The 20,729-nt window shown below is 38.2% G+C and overlaps 1 protein-coding gene, 2 long non-coding RNA genes and 1 pseudogene across 4 annotated transcripts in view; 3 read left to right on the forward strand and 1 right to left on the reverse strand.

Annotated features, from left to right (window-relative positions):
- Positions 1-20,729, forward strand: part of LOC146466047 (uncharacterized) — a 451,139-nt pseudogene that overhangs the window by 312,733 nt on the left and 117,677 nt on the right.
- The window catches only part of LOC146466065 (uncharacterized), a 53,709-nt gene that overhangs the window by 32,513 nt on the left and 467 nt on the right, over positions 1-20,729 (reverse strand). Inside the window, exon 2 of one of the 2 annotated variants that reach the window (XR_014868144.1) lies at positions 15,459-16,523. Coding sequence is in view for 1 of the 2 variants with exons in the window: in XM_085127852.1 (XP_084983978.1) it covers positions 15,711-16,523 (813 nt within the window). In the remaining variant the exon portion in view is untranslated. Of the gene's footprint in view, positions 1-14,146; positions 16,524-20,729 lie in introns of those variants that run through there. The other variant, XM_085127852.1, reaches the window with a different exon arrangement.
- Positions 753-20,700, forward strand: LOC146466068 (uncharacterized). Its single transcript, XR_014868153.1, has 3 exons — positions 753-1,856; positions 5,506-7,569; positions 20,638-20,700. It is a non-coding gene; the product is annotated as an uncharacterized LOC146466068 (long non-coding RNA).
- On the forward strand, positions 16,839-17,471 carry LOC146466069 (uncharacterized). Its single transcript, XR_014868136.1, has 2 exons — positions 16,839-16,968; positions 17,059-17,471. It is a non-coding gene; the product is annotated as an uncharacterized LOC146466069 (long non-coding RNA).

A 20,729-nucleotide genomic window follows, 5' to 3' on the forward strand; every position in this document is an offset into this window, starting at 1 on the left:
AACCGAGGATTTATGTTTTTGAGAAACGAGGATAAAAATTTAGGTTTTTTGAAAACCGAGGATTTATGTTTTTTGAGTTCATTGTTGAAATAGTATTTTATGTAGTTATTGGGGTGAGATAATGTGTGGTTTATGGGGGTTAGAAAAAATATTGGATTTATAAGGATTTGTATGGGATTTTTTATCATTTTTTGAAAAGTGGGTTGATACCCTCATATATCTAACTACTGAAGACCATCATTTTCAAATCGCCACTGCTTTAAGTGCCCGAGGTCATCTTTTTTATTGATAGCAATCGTTGCTAAGACGATTTCTTTGCAAACTGTAAAACAATTCCATCAACCAGAACTCGTTGAGCTTGACATCATAAAAAACATGTAGCTGTCCATATTTATTTCTCGTTCATCTACATTTTTATGCTCAGGTGAACTCTAGAAAACGGTTAAAAACCTGTGTATTTCCAGTGTAAAACCATTCAAGGGGCATAGGCAATGAATAATTTATTACCCTTGTCTTCAGCGGCCGCACCAGAGCTTCGCCTGAAATCTTCGAGTACTTTGAAAGTCTTATATCTTTTCAAAAAGAGACTTATTTGCTTGGTGCACGGGTTTATTTTTTCTTGAACTGACCAGTCATTGCCAAGAGATCATTCAAGCACACACGGTTTCACACCAACTTTGGCGTCAACGAAAAGGAAATTTACACATTGCTAAAGAACATAGCGAAGCGTGTTTCAAAGCCGGCAGTGTTAGAAGCTTTAAAAAGCTGTACCACATTATCAGAAATTAATGTTGAAAGGGACTTCATGTTAAAAGTTATAGAAGTGAAGAATCACTCACCGATATTTTACTCCGTTTTCTTGCTAACGTCACTTCTTGCTTCCGGTTTCGCGTAGACTCGGCTTCTGGGCTCTGCTCTTTCGAGTCGTTCGAGTTGCTGTTGAGGTAATAAGCGGGAATATGTGCCAAGTATGGGAGGATTCTGTTTGGTGTATAACACAAGGATAAAAATCCCTTCAGAAAACAGCTCTCAGAAAAGGAAAAGCATAAATATTTGTTAATGACGATGGAAATTATACAGCGTTCATAGCAACACTGAGGGTTTCGCTGACGCGACTTGAAAACAAGTTTTTCTAGAACTTTCACGGGTAAACAAGAAGTCATAACATGATTACTTCTAGGAATCTTCCAGTCGATTGCTTCCTTTGTATTTCTGTGTGTCCTTCTCTTGCCGTCGACTAAATTCTTTTCAATTTACCATGTAGAAGGTACCTTGAGTCTCTTTTTTATTATTATTTGAATCTGAATATCTGATCCATTTAAATTGTTTTGTGTGTAAATAACACTGTATTTCTTTTGAAGGTCGCTCTGAGTTGTATCTGTTTCTCGGAATTGGCCATTATCAACTCTTTGGACTTTCACCTCATAGTTATAATTTGCATACTCGGTATTTGGAGCACTAAATTGCTTCAGTTTGCGACAAAGTGGGTCCTTGATTGAGATCCGTTGAGGTTTATCTGTTAATTACCCTTAATGAAAAAGGTGAGGTGCTATCGACTTCAGAACAAGTAAAGTGTTTCGTGGAATCACTGGCCACACGAGACGTGCAACTGTTGAAACTAAAATAACTACAGATCAGTCGCCTCCTTTTACGAATAAAACCGGACGTCTTAAGTACTTTAAACGTTTACATGTAGCTCACATCATCGGCATCGTCACTTGTGAAGAGTTTATGACAAACCATTAGAACTAACGAAGGTGATAGTTACATCGAAACATGTATTGCATAAAAACTGTCATTTCAGTTATAAAATTTGCTACTTATTTCCTGCTATCCAGTAAAATTTGCAACCAGAGGTGGTTACCTTTTTTTTTCACTTTCTACTGAGCTCCGATCAAAGACCATCATTTTCAAATCGCCCCTGTTTAGTGCTTGAGATCAACTAGAAATTGAATGGCTAGAAATAGCAATCGTTCCTAAGATGAATCCTTTTCAAACTGTAAAACAATTTCATCAATAAGAACTCGTTCAGCTTGATATCTTGAAAATATGTGGCTCTCCATATTTGTTCCTGTTTATTTCTCGTTCATCTTCATTTTTATGCTCTGGTGAACTCTAGAAAACGGTTAAAAACCTTGTGTATTTCCAATGTAAAACCGTTCAAGATTTTTCTATCGACAATAAATAATTAACTGCATCTTTGAGTACTTTGAAAGTCTTATATCTTTTCAAAAAGAGATTTATTTGCTTGGCTAACGGGTTCATTTTTGCTTAAACTGACAAGTCTTTTCCAAGAGATCATTCAAGCACACACGGTTTTGGCGTAAATGACAAGGAATTACCTACACATTGATCAAGAACAAAGCGAACTATGTTTCAAAGCGAGAAGCAAATTTTCTTCCAAGTGTTAAAAGCTTTATAAAATCTGCACCACATTATCAGAATTTAATGTTCACTAGGAATTCTTGTCAAAAGTTATAGAAGTGAGAAATCACTCACTGATATTTTCCTCCGTTCTCTTGCTAACACCTTGCTTTCGGTTTCTCGTACTGAAGCAACAAAACTGGATGCCGACTTTGCAGCCTTAAAATCGGAGCTCCAACATGAAATTCGTGTGGTCAAAAAGGAGTTACGTGAAGTATCAACCTTGTTGGAAGCGGCTTGGGTAGAAGTGGAAATGTTGAAAGAAAAGAATGCACTCCTTGACGGACAGTTACAGCAAACACTCCAGAAAAATTCTAATTTGAGCGAAGAAGTTAGGGTTCTTCAAGAGCGTGCAATTAGACAAGAGGATTATTCAAGGAGGGAAAACCTCCGCTTTTATAATATTCCCGAGGATCCAGAGGAAACGAATGAAGAGAATTTTGCTAAAGTAAAGGAACTGATCAGCGAACTTGGTTCCGACGACATCCAGTTTCATGCAATCCATCGGATTGGGAAGTTTAAGCCTACCCTTCGAAATGTCTCCGCGGCATCATCAACCACGCACGCAGAATAGTTGCAATCTGCTCGTCCACGACCTGTAATAGCACGATTTGTTTCCCGTTTGGATGCTGAATGTGTGTGGGAGAAAAGGAGGAATCTATTGAAAACCCGATTTTCATCGGTGTATATTGACAAAGATCTTTCTGCGGAGTCTGCAAAAGAACGTGGAAAACTTCGAGCAGCATACAGGAAAGCCAGAGGCTAACATTGAACGTGTATTTATCAAAGGTAACAAACTTATTGTAAATAGTAGCTCATACTCAGTGGACGCTTTGCCAGAGTACCTGTTGCCGGAAAATAATGGTAAGCCTTAATTTTTTTTTCTCCATAAAACATTTTCACTCTCTTTTTTCTTCCCTTGGAATACGTATTTATTCTTGAATCCGTTTTATTAGTCATTTTGTAGAATTTATTTCAAACACGGCACTATAGATTTGCATCAAAATTTGTTATTCTGCATGCCAATAAAATCTTTAATAGGCAAAACAGCCAACTCGCCATAATTTGTTTTTCATTCACACCGTTTGTATCTCACACAGCAAGTTCCGAGTCCCTAGGGCCGCAACTGAAGGTAATAATCTAGCGACCTTTTATCACCATAATTAGTGTGTATTGTAAGTATAGTTTTCGTTCTTTATGTGGCTTTACGATTTATTCACCTTTCCCCTTCCTCTCTTCCCCCTCTCCCCACCACCTCCCCCCCCCCCCCCCGAAAAGCCTGATACTCAGGCTACTGATGAACCGAAACTTGAAACGTACCCGACAGATATAAGTAGAAGATAATTCAGATTAATTATTTATGAATAGTAGTTATAGTACTAGTAGTTGAGTGTAGTATTTATTTCTTTTCATAGCCCTAAAATTAAAAATTGCAGCTGTATCTGCTTCGTCACGTAATGTGATTTAGTGGGAGGCGTTGCGTAACAAATCGCATAAGACCTTCCATTACTCCCCTCCCCCCACACGGCTATGGGACGTTGGGAGGGCACGAAGTTAAGAGCAAATACGCGTGTGCCCCAAAAAGATCCCATACCTGAGCGTGCATCCACCCTCGCCCCAGGTTCTCACTCTTTCTGAAAGTAGGCTATTATAACAGTTTAAGTAATCGTAGTTAATTTTTTTGTTTTCAGATCTGTCATTGTAATGAGAAATATAATCGTTAGCAACGCCGTGATAAAAGGCTACCACGAATTTCAGATACGACCTCCACAGTGTGTGCTACTACCAGTAACAAAAGAGTATGGAAATAAACATGACCCCAACGCATGCTTAATATGGGTTCCCGAACTTGAGAAAATTCCTACCAATTTATGGAAAGAGACAACTGACGAAAAACGTGGCGAGAGAGTTAGTACCATTGCTGGTCTACCAATTGGACGGGTACCACGAGGGCTGTCTTCTTGTTTCTGGGGTCTTTTGAGCATGGCAGACGTGGAATGCATTGAATGGTATGTAAATTTCCAAAACAACTTATTTTATGTAAATTTAAATTATTTCTGGTTTTCCATAATGTGTATTAAGAAATATATATAATATTTCAGTGAACAAACTGGACATCCCTGCAAACCCTTCCCCCCATGGCCGCCGCAGCATCTTCCAGGAGGAGGAGCTGTCAGCCCATGCGCGTATCACATTCGAGTTAAAGATGGCAGTGAACAATACATTCTGGACAAAGTACGAGCAGCAGTGGAGCTTATGGAGGAGAAATGCGTTCTGAAAATAAACTTTGCATAACACTTTTAACATGTCTCTAACATGATGTAGTCTTAAATGAGAAATAATAAAAGAAAATTAATTGCCACAAAAGCTATTGCAATCATGCGTCTTGAAAAAGTATTACCAAAGATTATCCATCCGTGCCAAGCAGGTTACATAAAAGGTAGATATATTGTTGAATGTATTAGAACTATTTCCGACATAATGTCGTTTACGAAACGCCTTCGAGCCTTCGATTCTATTGAATGGAATTATTTGCAAAAATTTTTAGAAGTATTTAAATTTGGCCCTCAACTTCGGCAATAAAAGTATTCTATAATGATACTTCAAGCTGCGTACTCAACAACGGTTTTGCAAGTAAACACTTCACGCTATCCAGAGGAGTTAAACAAGGTTGCCCTCTGTCGGGTTTACTTTTAATTATAGGTATAGAAATTCTTGGCAATGCAATAAGACGAGCCTCCAACATAAAAGGTATTGATATCGCCCCCGGAAAAACGACGAGACTTGCTCAGTATGCCGATGACACAACAAAAAAAGACGATCAATCAATATGCAACTTGTTCAATCTACCCAACAAATTTGAAAGCGTTTCTGGCCTTCGGATAAATCAGTCCAAATCAGAACTCTTATGGTCAGGATGCAATGATAAAATCTTAATTTTATGTTTGTAAAGAGGTTATGACAAACCATAAGAACTAAGGAAGGCGGGAGTTACATCGAAACATGTATTGCATAAAAACTGTCGTTTCAGTTATAAAATTTGCTACTTTTTTCCTGCTATCCGTAAATTTGCAACCAGAGGCGGTTACCTTTTTTTTTTAACTTTCTACTGAGCTCTAGCAAAGACCATCTACTTTCAAATCGCCACTGCTTAGTGTCTGAGATAATCTGTTTATTGATATCAATCGTTGCTAAGTCGACTTCATTGCAAACTATAAAACATTTTCATCAACCACAACTCGTTGAGCTCGATATCATGAAAAAATGTGTCTCTGTCCCTATTTATTTCTCGTTCATCTACATTTCTGTGATCCGGCAAGTGAACTCTACAAAACGGTTTAAAACCGTCTGGATTTCGAGGGTAAAACCGTTCAACTGAAGGGGCATGAAAGACCGTATAATTAATTGCGGCCGCAGCAGAGCTTCGCCTGAAATTTTATTCCAAACTCTTCGAGTACTTTGAAAGTCATATCTTTTCAAAAAGAGACTTATTGGCTTGGCTCACGGGTACATTTTTGCTTAAACTGACCGGCTTCACACCCAACTTTGGCGTCAACGTCAAGGAAACTTATACACATTGATCAAGAACATAGCGAAGTATGTTTCAAAGCGGGCAGCAAATTTTCTTCCAATTGTTAAAAGCTGCACCACATTATCAGGAATTAATGTTCACTAGGAATTTATGTCAAAAGTTATAGAAGTGAGGAATCACTCACCGATATTTTCCTCCGTTTTCTTGCTAACGCCCAGTTGCTTTCGGTTTCAACTGGAAGATTCTGGGCTTTGGCCAAATTCGTCTTATTATTCCCTATTAAAGTCTTTCACCTTCTGCTGAGCTCTAGCGAAGACCATCATTTTCAAATCGCCCCTGCTTAGTGCCTGAGATCATCTGTTTATTGATAATAATCGCTGCTAAGACGATTTCTCTTGAAAACTGTAAAACAATTTCATCAACCAGAACTCGATAAACTTGATATCATGAAAAAATGTGGCTCTCCTTTTTTGTCTTCTCGTTCTTTCATCATCTACATTTTTATACTCTGGGGAACGCTAGAAAGCGGTTAAAAGCCCTGTGCATTTCCAGTGTAAAACCGTTCAAGGGGGATAGACAATACTGAATAATTAATTGCTCTTTCTTCACCTGCCGCAGCAGCGCTTCGCCTGAAATTTTATTCCAAACTCTTCGAGTACTTTGAAAGTCTTATATCTTTTCAAAAAGAGACTTATTGGCTTGGCTCACGGGTTCATTTTTTCTTAAACTGACCAGTCATTGCCAAGAGATCATTCAAGCACACACGGTTTCACGCCCAACTTTGGTGTCAACAAAGGAAACTTACACATTGATCAAGAACATAGCGAAGTATGTTTCAAAGCGGGCAGCAAATTTTCTTCCAAATGTTTAAAGCTGTACCACATTATCAGGAATTAATGTTCACTAGGAATTCATGTCAAAAGTTATACACGTGAGCAATCACTCACCGATATTTTCCTCCGCTTTCTTGCTAACGCCTTGCTTTCGGTTTCGCCTGGAAGATTCTGGGCTTTGGCCAAATTCGTCTTATCATTCCTTAAGTCTTTCACCTTCTACTAAGCTCTAGCCGGCAAAGACCATCATTTTCAAATCACCACTGCTTAGTGCCTGAGATCATCTGTTTATCGATAATTATCGTTGGTAAGACGATTTCTGTTGCAAACTGTAAAGCAGTTTCATCAACCAGAACTCGATAAACTTGATATCATGAAAAAATGTGGCTCTCCTTTTTTGTCTTCTCGTTCGTTCATCTACATTTTTATGCACAGGTGAACTCTAGAAAACGGTTAAAAACCCTGTGCATTTCCAGTGTAAAACCGTTCAAGGGGCATTGACAATGAGTAATTTATTGCTCTGTCTTCAGCTGCCGCAGCAGTGCTTCGCCTGAAATTTTATTCCAAACTCTTCGAGTACTTTGAAAGTCTTATATCTTTTCAAAAAGGGACTTATTTGCTTGGCTCACGGGTTCATTTTTGCTTAAACTGACCAGTCATTGCTAAGAGATCATTCAAGCACCAACGGTTTCACACCCGACTTTGGCGTCAACGAAAAGGAAATTTACACATTGATCAAGAACATAGCGAAGTGTGTTTCAAATCGAGCGAGCAGCAAGTGTTTAAAGTTTTAAAAAGCTGTACAACACTGATTATCAAAAATTGATGTTCACAAGGAATTCATGTCAAAAGTTATAGAAGTGAGGACTCACTCACCGATATTTTCCTCCGTTTTCTTGCTAACACCTTGCTTTCGGTTTCGCTTCTGGGCTTTGGCCAAGTTTTTATTGTTATTCCCTGAATATCGCTTCCTCTTGCTACTTCGCATTTGTTGGTATCCAAAAATAGTCTCGGTCTACTACACCCCCGTCCGATTTGTTCCGAACCAGTGTGTGATTCACGTTGAACTTAATATCATGAAAAACTGTGGCTCTGTCCCTATTTATTCCGCGTTCATCTACATTTTTATGCTCAGGTGAACTCTAGAAAACAGTTAAAAACCCTGTGCATTTTCAGTATAAAACGGTTCAAGGGGCATAGACAATGAATAATTAATCGCTCTTTCTTAAGCGGCGGCAGCCGAGCTTCGCCTGAAATTTTATTCCAAACTCTTCGAGTACTTTGCAAGTCATATCTTTTCAAACAAAAAGGGACTTATTGGCTTGGCTCACGGGTTCATTTTTACTTAAACTAACCTTTTTTTAATTAAACTTTAACTTAAAAGACTCGTTTGTAAAACTGTACGAGTAAGAACATTGCTTAGAGCTTTAAGAATCGTCGTGTATAAATAATGATTATCTATGTATGTCTCTTGCAGGTGGACATTAATTTTTTTTTTTGCATTAATTTTTTGTTTTGAATATTCATGAAAATTAAACCTTTTTCTGTTAAAGACATAATAATAATAATAATAATAATAATAATAATAATCATCATCATCATCATCATCATCATCATCATCATCATCATCATCTTTATACAGGGAGCCCACATCACGGAAGTGATATTCAGTGGGGCCCTGTAGACAGCTGCTTTTGTTTCGAAGGTGGCTCTGAGTTGCATCTATTTCTAGGAATTGGTCAACTCTTCCTAAGTTCAGGCTGGCTATTATTATTTTCTACTGGGTTCTGGCAAAGACCATCACTTTCAAATCGCCACCGTTCAGGACCGTTTAGTACCTGAGATCATTTGCTTATTGTCAGCTATCAATCGCTGCAAGCTGTAAAACATTTCCATTAACTTTACTCGTTGAATTTCATATCATGAATTCCTGTGACTGTCCTTGTTTGTACCGGCTCTATTTCTCGTTCATCGACATTTTTTTATGCTCAAGTGAACTCTAGAAAAAGAATAAAAACCCTGTGTACCCTCCTTTTCTGTTGAAGGTCGCTCTGAGTTGCATTTGTTGCTATGAATTTGTATACTCCTCGGACTTTGACCTCAGAGTTATACTTTTGCGTTCTCAGTGTTTGGAGCATATTTAAAACTTGCTTCAGGTTGCGATAAAGTAGGTCTTTGGTTCTGATCTGTCGATGTCAATCTGTATAACACTTAACAGAATTTTTGGTATTTATACTAGGGTGATTTGCAGACGAATTCAGAATAAGTAACTGAGTGTTTCGCGGGATGGACGCAAAACAAGTCATGCAACTGTTGACACTGTTTTCACTGACACTGTTTTCACACATAAGTCGCTACTTTTATAAAGAAAACAAATTTCGATATGGTTCACATCACCGTCAGTTGTAAAGAGATTACGACAAACCTTTAGAACTAATCCTTTCTTTGGGAGGTAAGGCAGACATGCTCTGAGAATTGGAAAATATACAGCAACACTGCACTACAAGTTATTCGTTCTCTTAAAAGACTCGTTTGTAAAACTATAAGAGTAAAGCTCATTTTCTAGAACATTTACGGTTAAACAGCAAGAAGTCGTAACGTAATTTTTTCTTGGAATCTTCCTCTCCATTGCTTATAGTTTAAAAATCATCGTGTATGAATAAAGATTTTGCGGGTGGACGTTGCCTTCATTAATTTTTTGTTTTGAATATCCATGGGCTACTCAAAGCTGTTTTTCTTCAAAAGAGAGCTCCTTTTCTTTGGAAGGTGGCTCTGCCGAGTTGCATTTGTTTCTAGGAAAAGATCAACTCTTGCTTCAGGCTCGGCTGGCTATCATGATTCTCTACTGAGTTCTGGCAAAGACCATCATCTGTTTATTGTTAACTAGCAATCGTTGTAAGCTATAAAACATTTCCATTAAGTTGAGTTTCATATCATGAATTACTGTGACTGTCCTTGTTTGTACCTCTCCATTTCTCGTTCGTCGACATTTTATGCTCAGATGAACTCTACAAAATGAATAAAAACCCTGTGTATTTCTAATGAAACCGTTCTAGATTTATCCATCGACAATACGGCCCCTATAATAAATTGTGCTGTTTCTTTTGCACGCTACAGCAGATCTTCGCCTGAACTTTTCCCCAAAATCTTCGCGTAATCATGTTTTCAAAAAAGGGACTGGTTAACTTGGCTCTGATCACCAAGAGATAATTCAAGCACAGAAGGTTTCACACCCAACGTTGGCGTAAATTAACCACTATTAACAACAAGGAAACTTTTCCATCGATCAAAACCCACAACAAAGCGTGTTTCAAAATGAACATCAAACGTTCTTCGAAGTTTTAAAAAAGCTTTCAATAGTTGCACCACATGATCAAAAATTAATGTTCGCCAGAAATTCTTGTCAAAAATTAGAAGTGAGGACTCACTCACCGATATTTTCTTCTGTTTTCTTGCTAACCTCTCGCTTTCGATTTCTCATCGACTGAAGCTTCTGCTTTCCGCTTGCTAATTAAAGGGAGGGGTTCACGGCTCTGCGCATGTCCATAGATCAAAATACTTTTTCTCCTTTGCTCGCTATGACCCAAGCCTGTACATGTTTAATTTAATTCGTTGTTTATGAACCATTCGGAAGGGAATAGGTAACTCGGGTGGTAATTTTTTCATATGTTTGCGTTATTTCGCATGCAAACTTAAACTATAAACACATCAACCGTGGAATAAATCCTACGGGTCAACGCTAAACTCAATATCGACAATATGAGTACATACCAGTAGCATTTTCTGTGAATTTTGGCCGTCAGTCATTTTGCTTGGACTAATTATAAAATGTGATCACTGAAGTACTGAGTGGGATATCAATGAGGAAACCAACATCTCAAAAGTGGTTTACAGAAGGGTCCTCTAAAAAATTACAAGAACAAATAAAAACCTAAATTACAGAAACAAGAAACAAGAAATGACAAAATATATATACAAGAGTTAAAAGTAGTTAAAGGATCATAAAATGGCTTTTGACAGTCCACGTTTAAAAGCAGTCAGTGACTCTGCTTCCCTTATCGCGGGATCTAATCTCTTCCAGATTTCTGAACTAAAATTTGTTTTTAATTTTTTAAGGCCATAAAATTGATAAGAAAGAGAAAAAAGCATTTAGATTCATGCACATGCGCTGAAGTGACCCCTACCTTTATTATTCGCATTTGAGTGGTTCCGAACATAGCTTCTGTCTCCTAAGCCACATCCGATATTTCCCGAATGTGATTCACTTCACAACGACATGACTTCCTTGGGTATTAATTACATTGGATGCGGAAAACCTGTCTACGGAAGGAGTGTTTTTGGAAATCTTCGACAATCCTTAGACAATTTCAACCTTCGGACATGCATATGCGAAGTAAATTTTTGTCAAACAGTGGAAATTCTCCGGCAGATTGTAGGAAAACAATCGGAAGTCTTCGGCAATGTTCGGGGATGTTAATAAATGACTGGAAACGTTCGAGTTGTTGTTTGGGGTAATCAACGGAAAATATATGTACAGTATGGGTGGATTCTGATTGTTATATAATACAAGGATAAAAATTTATTTTTTTGGGAGGTAAGGTAGGCATGCTCTGAGAATTGGAAAAATATACAGCAACACTGAGGGTTGCACTGACCGACTTGAAAACTACAAGTTACTCTAACTTAAAAGACTCGTATGTAAAACTGTAAGAGTAAAGCATATTTTCTAGAACATTTACAGGTAAATAACAAGAAGTCGTAACGTTACTGTTTCCAGGAATCTTCCACTCGATTGCTTATAGCTTTAAAAATTAACAAGAAATGGCTGGAAACTTCGAGACCAACGGAAACTGTCTGAAAACGGTCAGATTTCTTCCGCCAATTTTAAATGGATGCTGGTGAAGTTATATGCGAGTAAAAGACGTAAGAAAACCTTGGGATAAAATACATCTTTGGCCAGGAACCCATTGCTTCTGCTTTGGACAGGCTCTTTGGTTTCTCCGGTGTAGCGTTTGAAGAACGGTCGGTGAACAGCTGGATAGGAACCTACGAGCGGCAGCGGATGGTGTGAAAGATTAGGGTAAGACATCATAGTTTCACAAAATAGAAAAAGTGATAAACAAACAAGCAAAATTAATATAATGATAGTGAGAATATGGCATATCCCTTTAAATAAGCGATGGTTCCCAGAATCCTGAATATTGCCACCCCCCCCCCCCCCCCCCAGGAGTCAACGTTTGTAAAATCACGTGTGCTGTATTTTTAGTGTTCATCTGTACTTAACAGTGTGAACGGTGACTTTGTAAAATGGAAATCAGACGAATAAACATTAAATCAAAAATGCTGCAATCTTTTTAGAGGTGTCAAATGGAGACAAATGACCAATTCATTTCTATAAATTTTCCCTGACGTCAGAGTGACAACAACTGATGAGTAAACAGATTCTCCAAAAGTGCAACCCTTTTCTTCTCCTCCCCTTAGGAGGGCCTGGTACCCAGGTTACCAGCCTAAGTGTCAGTTTTTAAGGACGGTGCCTCCTAATGCAGAAGTATTTTTTCACAGTTTATGACTATGCGGGAAAAGCAGATCTTGGTACAGCTGTTGGTATGGGTTATCCTGTTGGTTGGGAGTAGCAAAAACATCAGCCTGCTTTTTCAGATCAGTGCTAGTCCTGAGGATAGGCCTTTCCACAAGTTGCTCGAGATTTCCCACTTTGTTTCCCGTAATTTCTCAAAAAGTTGCTCGAAAGTAGCTCAAAAACAGAAAACTTTTTTCTTGCTGTCCTCCTATATTGGCATGGTCTAATGCACAATTATGCAAATTGTACAACAAAAGTAAGACTTCTAAGCATTTTTGTGTCATTTTGCGGCGTAGCCAGCGTTGCTAAATAACTTTGTCGATCCTCAATTAAAATAAAAAAAATGTATGAGTACGCATCAATAATTAACCTTGTAAAAATTCGCTGGAATACTCAGTCTTGCTCCTGCTTCTGCGGCTACCCTCAAAGGATCTGAATGACCTTCTTTACCTAAGACACTCGAGTCAGTCGAGTGTGAATCTTTTAATTTTCTTAAAAAAAAAAAAAAAGCTGATCTAGCAGCCCGGCTGCATGCATATTGCGCCCATGATCTGCCGCTGAGAGGTGGAGGGAGAAAAATCTGGCTCCTTTTTCACAGGAAATTCATAAATTGTCTGCTAAAACATTGGAAAATATGGACGCAAGGCCAACTTAGGCACTAAAAGCTGCTCTGATTTCTCAGAATTGAAGGAAACTAGAAGTTACTTAGAAAGCAAAACGTTACTCGAAACAAAAAAAAAGTATCTCGAAATACGTGAAGTTTCCTGATGTTAAGTGCAAGGAAAGCATGAAATTTTCCTCGCATTAAAATCTTGATGACACGTTTGATTAAAAAAAACTATCATTGAATGGTTGAAGTGTATATGCCCCGCGACAAATTTTTTTCGCAAATTATTTTGCTATGCAGTCTTTGGTGAGGTAGAACTCCATTCAATTTTCCTAATGCTACTTTGGGAAGTAAGTCAAACGAATGCAATATGTTTGATGCAATACTTGAACTCAAGTGTCTGGGACCAAAATCTACCCAGAGTCCTTAAAGAACAAACCTGCGCCTTATTGGTTTGCCTAAAAAATGGCGCAAGACCTATCGACCTCCTAGTCGGCCCAACTTCTCGCTTTTCCCGGTCCAACAGTTTCCTTTACACCTTTTTTTCCTTTCTCTTTTACCTTTTTCTTTTTGAAGAGATGAAAGATCGATTGTGTTTAACATTTTGTCTTCGAGAGATTCACAACTTTGTTTATTCGCCATACAGTAGCTTGAACACTCACGCGGCAACGCGTGAAGCAAATATAAACAAGAAATCATCGCCATGGATACAGATACCTGCAAAGTCAGCTTAGTGTGCATGCGCGCGTTTAACAATGTTGAACAAGGAGGTCAAAAGGAGTAACATTGCTATTCACATCTAAGAACAAAAGAAATGCTGGACCATGATGTTGAAGACAATGTTTGATGGAAATCAAACTTCGTTAAAACAATATCATCTTACATCATGCAACATGGTGGCCAAGCAAGTGTTTCAGTCATGTTGGATTCAAAGATTCAACAATTGTAGTTGGACGTTGTTCCATCGATAGGTTGCATCTGTTTGGCCGAACTTTAAGTGACACAATTGCTAATAAGGGGTTCGCATTGCCGCAATATTGGTGTACAAAACAAAAGAAAATTTGTTCACATAATTTGCGTAAAAATAGAAGTTAACTCCCAGAGGAGAAAAATCTTATTGTTCCGGTACACTAACATGGCCGCCGTGACGTCACATACAAACTATCAATACATCCTTGACAAAAGCTTTATTTTTAACTTACACTCGCGACTTACAAATAAACTACTGAAGCCTGAATACAAATGGAAAGCAAGGCCCAACATTCTATATGTGGTTACAATATGCTGGGCTTAAGATACTTTGCTTCAAGTCAACACAATGTACTTGTAGTAAATAGTCCTACCCTTACTGGGCAAATACTGTTTTAACCAACACTTGTCAAACAACTGCTTGGATAGCGCGTTAATAATTGCACGGTATAAAACTAAAAGTTCCTTTATAAATGTATACTAAGTAGACTAAAAAGGCACGTGTTTGGAAGCTGGTTACTTAAACTTATTTAACTTACAGTGACCATGAATAAAATAGGCTTATCTCTACTGTTACAAATAGCATCATGGCTAATTTAAGGATGGCCTCAATAAAACGATTTTAAGTTAAGTGTAAAAACCCAAAGAATCTGGAGTAATAACTCGCAGAAGTTATCACAATATAAACGTAAATAACACAGTGAGTTTGTCATAACCGGCAAGCATGCAAATGCGCTGCATATAAATTGTCTAAAGCGAGGGAAAAAATGAGAAACTTACTCCCACTAATTCGACGCTAATAGTTCTCACCCTGGGCCCGGTTGTTCGAAAGCCGATTAACGCTTACCCACGATTACAAGGTAACCGAGGTTTTCACCTGGCTCATTAAAAATATCTTTAAAAGCTAATTTTAAGCTTAAGGTAAAGAAAAGTCTACCTCAAAACTGAGGGACAAAAATCTTTTTGAAGAGTCTTTATTGGTTAGTAAATAAACTCGAATCAAAGTTCACGCTAAACCAGGATTAGCCTAATCGGGCATTGAACAACTGGGGCTTGGTTTTCAAGCGAGACAAAAGCAATTCTGATCAATCAATCAATCAATCAAGTAAGTAAGCAAGCAGCCAATCAATTAATCAAGCAAGAAAGCACTGAGTCAATCAATCAATTAAGCAAGCAAGAAGTCAACTAATCAATCAATCATCCTTTATATGAATACGGGTTTCAGAGGCACCCAACGGCTCAGTTCCGTGGTTTTTTGTCAAAATGTCAGCTCAAAGTTTCGTAACCGCTGGAAAACAAATTTCTTTTGTTTTCGAAGGGACAAATACGTCGTTAAAAATGCGAAAAAAAGGGCAGCTAGCATTTCCGTAAAGCCCAACAAGAGCTAGTAAATTTGAGGAAAAATATTCCATTCCCTTAAGCTTTTATTAGCAGCTAAAGCATTTGAACAGACCAAACTGTATCAGACAGATATTTCTTCCAAAGGGCACAAAACGAACAGGGAACACAGAGGACACATTTCAAGTATTTTGCTTAAATGTTCTCGTTGGGTGCTCCTGACGATTGGTAATCATGAAAGCATAAGCAAACCTGATTTTACTTTACTCACTGATTTCAAAACTGTTTTAGCGCAAACTCGCTAAAGTGACAAACTCTAAAATAATCGGAGAATTTTTTAAGAAAAGCAGCTTGAAGTAGTACTTTTTAACATCTAAAACATGCTTAAACGCTTTCGTTCGGAAATTGCCCCAGAGGCGTTCATGGAATTTACGAGGTTGCCAGTGTTATGACGGCTCCCTTAACAGCCGCAGAGCCATATTCTATACCAAGTGACTTATAAAAATTTTTCATGAACTCCTTCTCAGCGGCTGTTTTAGCAGCTTCTTTGGTTAATTTAAACACATGTGTTTTATTCTGTTTGGTAAATTCAAGTAAACCTCCAAAAAGTTGTTTTAGGAATTCTTCGGAGACACCCTCACCACAAGTTATCATAACTTGACGTCCGCCACTAGAAATGATCGTTTTCACAGTGCTATGTCCAAGCCTTTCTAGCGTTATCTTGGTACCTTGGCGCAACACTTCTTCAACTGCTTCATTAACCACCCCTTTTGCCACTTCTTTTGACACCATCTTACCCGCTGTTTTGGTTGCCTCTTTACCAGCGGCCTTAGCGGTCTGCTTCACGGATTGAATAGCAGCTTCTTTTGAACCTGAGACCATTCCTGCTGCCAATCTTTTTCCAAACTCTCGACCAACTTTTCTTGTTGCTGCTTTTTCGGCCTGCTTCGCCGTTTCCTTTGCAGTTGAAACAACAGCTGTCTTTGCGCCTCCTTTAATTGCTTCCTTAACAGCTCCGGCAAACCCAAAAGTAACAAGTTCTGCCACGCCCGAGACAGTGTTGATCGCAGCACCAAGTGTATCACCCTGGCTGAGATCATACGCTGCTTGACCGAAATCTACGACTGCGGAAGCCCCAGGTAATACAGCATTGAGTGCCATCTTTGCTGCAACAGTTGCTCCAAGTTTAGCTCCCCAAACTAGCCAACCATCCATTTTGATCGATCGGAATGACAACAAAGACTGAAAGTATCAAATGTAGTTGTTATCAACCAAATAGATCAATACCTCACCATTTACAGTTTCTTTACAGTGTTATGTTTCAGGTATTTCATTGTGATTTTTTTCTCATATCATGTGAATTAACAGTTCTCTTTAATTTTGATATTTAGTTTGAATTAAACTCAAATTTCAGAGAGTCAACGAGAACTTTGACAGTCGAACCTGTATATAACGGCCTTGTATTGAGCGGCCACCCTCTATAAAGCGGCCAGTTTTCAAAGTCCCGATTGTTCGCTCATACAAACACTGTATTTGCTACCTGTATTAGGCGGCCACCATTGAATGGAGACTAAGCCATATGTTATTTTATGCGGTATTTTATTGTGTTTAAAATGCAATTCAGCATCAATATAAAGAAAGAACATTTACAAAGCTACTGTAAGCTGATACTCGGCCGTTTAATATGGTTAACGCTAGCCTGTTCCAGGCTCCTAGAATGATGCGCAAAGGAGAGTGCAAGGGGAGGAAAATGAGGGGGGAGCCTGGAACAGGCTAGGCTAACGCTTTTCAGATGTCCGCAATGTGCTGAAGTACAGTACCATAACACGAACGCTAAAAAAATTTTATTTTGAGTATGCTTCACTCTTAAGTAAGAAATTCCTCTTTAATTAGCTTGTTCTTCAGCCATGTGATATTGAACATTGAGCGTAACAACTATGAAATGACGGAATGAGATATTTTGTTGTGAACTGTAAGTCATAGAAATAGAGCTCTGTATCCTGTAAAAGAGTAGAGGACAATTTATTGCATAGCACTTTTACACAATGTTGTGTTTATTATATCGTAAGTTACAAGTTGGCACTGAACTATGTTTAAAGTATTGATCGCTTGAAAGAGTGTTGATTTTCCTATTGTTTCATCGCGTGAAGTGTTCTTGTATGATACGCCATTAAAATTGACATTAGACAACGCCCAGTGAGTATTTTTAGTGATCCTGTATTAAACGGCCAGTTCCTCAAGTCCCAGGGGTGGCCGTTTTATACAGGTTCGACTTTATTACCCTTAGACAAAATTGAGCCGCAAAGCGGTAACCACAAGGAGCTAAGTTTTGTTTGAGAACAAAGAAGAAACGATTAGGGTTTTCATAGGATACTCCAAAAAAACCGTTTTGAACTTTTTATCGGCTATAAAACTGAATTTTCAGTTTGTGGATGGAAGCTGAGTTGTTTTTGTGTAAATGAAAGCTGCTTTTGTTTTGAAAGTCGCTCTGAGTTACATCGATTTTAGGAATTTTAGTTTGAACTCTTCTGACTTTGACCTCAGAGTTATAATTTTGTACACTCAGTATTTGGAGAACATTAAATTACTTTAGGTTGCGACAAAGTAGGTCCTTGGTTCAGATCCGTCGATATCAATCTGTTGGTATTTTTACTGGGGTGCTGTGCAGACGAATAGGCCTTATCACGGTTTTAGACGCCATTTTGACGAGTAGGTCAACAGGCTTGAAATAACAGTGTTTGTATGGAAATCAGATGTTAAATAACTTTCATAAAACATCGCTTCTGAAAAATTCATAAATTGGAAACTTTTGGCAAAAACAATTGGAGGGATGTAGTTCTGCCAGAAAGCGTCCAGTCTTGTTTTGAACTTTCCATACATTTCCTATATTTTTTCCGCGAACAATTTTTAGTAGCAGTTCACAGCTGGTTCGTTCGTTCGTCTACATTCTCATCCTCAAGTGAACCCTAGAAAACGGATAAAAGCCCTGTGCATTTCCAGTGTCAAACCTTTCAAGGGGTATAGACAATGAATAATTAATTGCTCTTTCTTCAGCGGCCGCAACAGAGCTTCGCCTGAAATTGTATTCCAAACTCTTCGAGTTCTTTGAAAGTCTTATATCTTTTCAAAAGAGACTTATTTGCTTGGCTCACGGGTTCATTTTTGCTTAAACCGGCTGACCCTATGTCATTGCCAAGAGATCATTCAACTGACACACGGTTTCACACCCAACGTTGGCGTCAACGACAAGGAAACTTACATATTGATCAAGAACATAGCGAAGTCGTATGTTTCAAAGCAAGCAGCAAATTTTCTTCCAAATGTTAAAAGTTTAAAAAGCTGCACCACATTATCAGAAATTAATGTTCACTAGGAATTCATGTCAATATTTTCCTCCGTTTTCTTGCTAACGTAACTTCTTGCTTTCGGTTTTGCGTAGTAGAAGTCTCTGGGCTTTGGCCAAGTTCCTATTATTATTCCCTGAATATCGCTTCCGCTTGCTACTTCGCATTTGATTGGTTCCGAACATAGTTTCGGTCTACTACGCCACGTCCGATTTGTCCCGAACCGTGTGTGATTCACGACTTACGGCAGTTCCTGGGAAATCGAAAACAATCGGAAGCCTTCGGCAATGTTCGGAAATGTTGATAAATGACTGGAAACGTTCGAGTTGCAGTTGGGGGTAATCAACGGAAAATATAATTATGCACAGTTCTCTAGAACTTTCGCAGGTAAACTAACATGATTATTTCTAGAATTCTTTCGGTCCATTGCTTCCTTTGCCGTAATTCTGTGTGCCCTTCCCTTGCCGTCGAATAAATTATTTTCAATTTACCACGTAGAAGCTACCTTGTGCCTCTTTTTTTATTATTTGAATATCTATTAAAATTATTTTGTGTGTGTAAATGATAGCTGCTTTTCTTTTGAAGGTCGCTCTGAGTTTCATCTGTTTCTAGGAATTGGCCATAATGGGTATTTGGAGTACATTTTTTTTGTTTTCTCGTTCGTTCATCTACATTCTTATCCTCAAGTGAACTCTAGAAAACGGTTACATGTAAAAGCCCTTTGCATTTCCAGTGTAAAACCTTTCAAGGGGCATAGATAATGAATAATTAATTACTTTTTCTTCAGCGGCCGCAACAGAGCTTCGCCTGAAATTGTATTCCAAACTCTTCGAGTACCTTGAAAGTCATATCTTTTCAAAAAGAGACTTATTTGCTTGGCTCACGGGTTGATTTTTGCTTTAACTGACCCTGTGTCATTGCCAAGAGATCATTCAACTGACACACGGTTAATTCACAGGTAGTTACTAAAACAAGGAATGACCTAAAATGATCTAAAATGGCCTAAAATGATCTAAAATGAATCTAAAATGATTTAAAATGACCTAAAATGATCTAAAATGATTTTATTTTTTTAATTTTATAACAAAGACTAGTCAGCAGTACAACAGAAGACTTCTTGTAGTTTATTTCCGACGCGTTTCGTCTCTACCTCTTCAGGGAAATTCCCGATAATTACTGTATCACAACCGCGGTTTTGATTGATGCGAAGTGTCTAGTTTTTCCCCAGCAACGTGGTTTTGTTTGGTGCGAAGTTCAAAGTTTCGCTCAGCAACGTGGTTTTGATTGGTACGAAGTGCCTAGTTTTTCCCCAGCAAAGTGGTTTTGATTGGTACGAAGCGAAGTTTTATGTTTTGCCAGCAACGCGGTTTTGATTGATGCAGCTATTTTATATGGAATTGGCACAGAGTTATCTTTTATTCATGCGCTACCCTTGACTTGTTAACTGCGTGTTTATTTAAGGAAATAGGAGTTATCACGGTTTTCGATGCCATTTTGAGGAGTAGGCAAACAGGCTTGAAAACACAGTGTTTGTATGGAAATCCGATGTCAAATAATTTTGATAAAACATCGCTTCTGAAAAATTCATGAATTGGAAACTTTTGGCACTAGAAAAAGGATTAACAAAAAAAAAATTGGAGGGACGTAGCTGTGCCAGAAAGCGTCCAGTCGTGTTTTGAATTTTCCAGACATTTGTCTGCATAGCGAACCAGCCGTGAACTGCTACTAAAAATAGTTCGCGGGAAAAAATACCGAAAACCGTGATAAGACAGATATGCCTTTACATTGTTTACAAAAGCGTTTTATGAGTGTTTACAAGTATTTAGCCTTGTCGTGTGGCTATTAATGTGCGACCGGAAAACAAACTCGAAAAAAATTGGTCAGTGCCGATATTTTTGAGTCTTTCAGACCGACCAAAAAAAAAAAAGATTCGCTCTAGTGCGGTTTGTTTACGCAACTTATGACTTCGATCAAGAACGTAAGGAAGTATGTTTCAAAGAGAAGAAGCAAAGTTTCTTCCAAGTGTTAAAAGCTTTAGAAAGCTGTACCACATTATCAGAAATTAATGTTCACAAAGCCGTGATTCATGTCAAAAGTTAGAAGT

The sequence above is a fragment of the Pavona decussata genome, unplaced genomic scaffold, assembly GCF_977016875.1.
Source record: "Pavona decussata unplaced genomic scaffold, jaPavDecu1.1 SCAFFOLD_154, whole genome shotgun sequence".
NCBI classification, from domain to species: domain Eukaryota; kingdom Metazoa; phylum Cnidaria; class Anthozoa; order Scleractinia; family Agariciidae; genus Pavona; species Pavona decussata.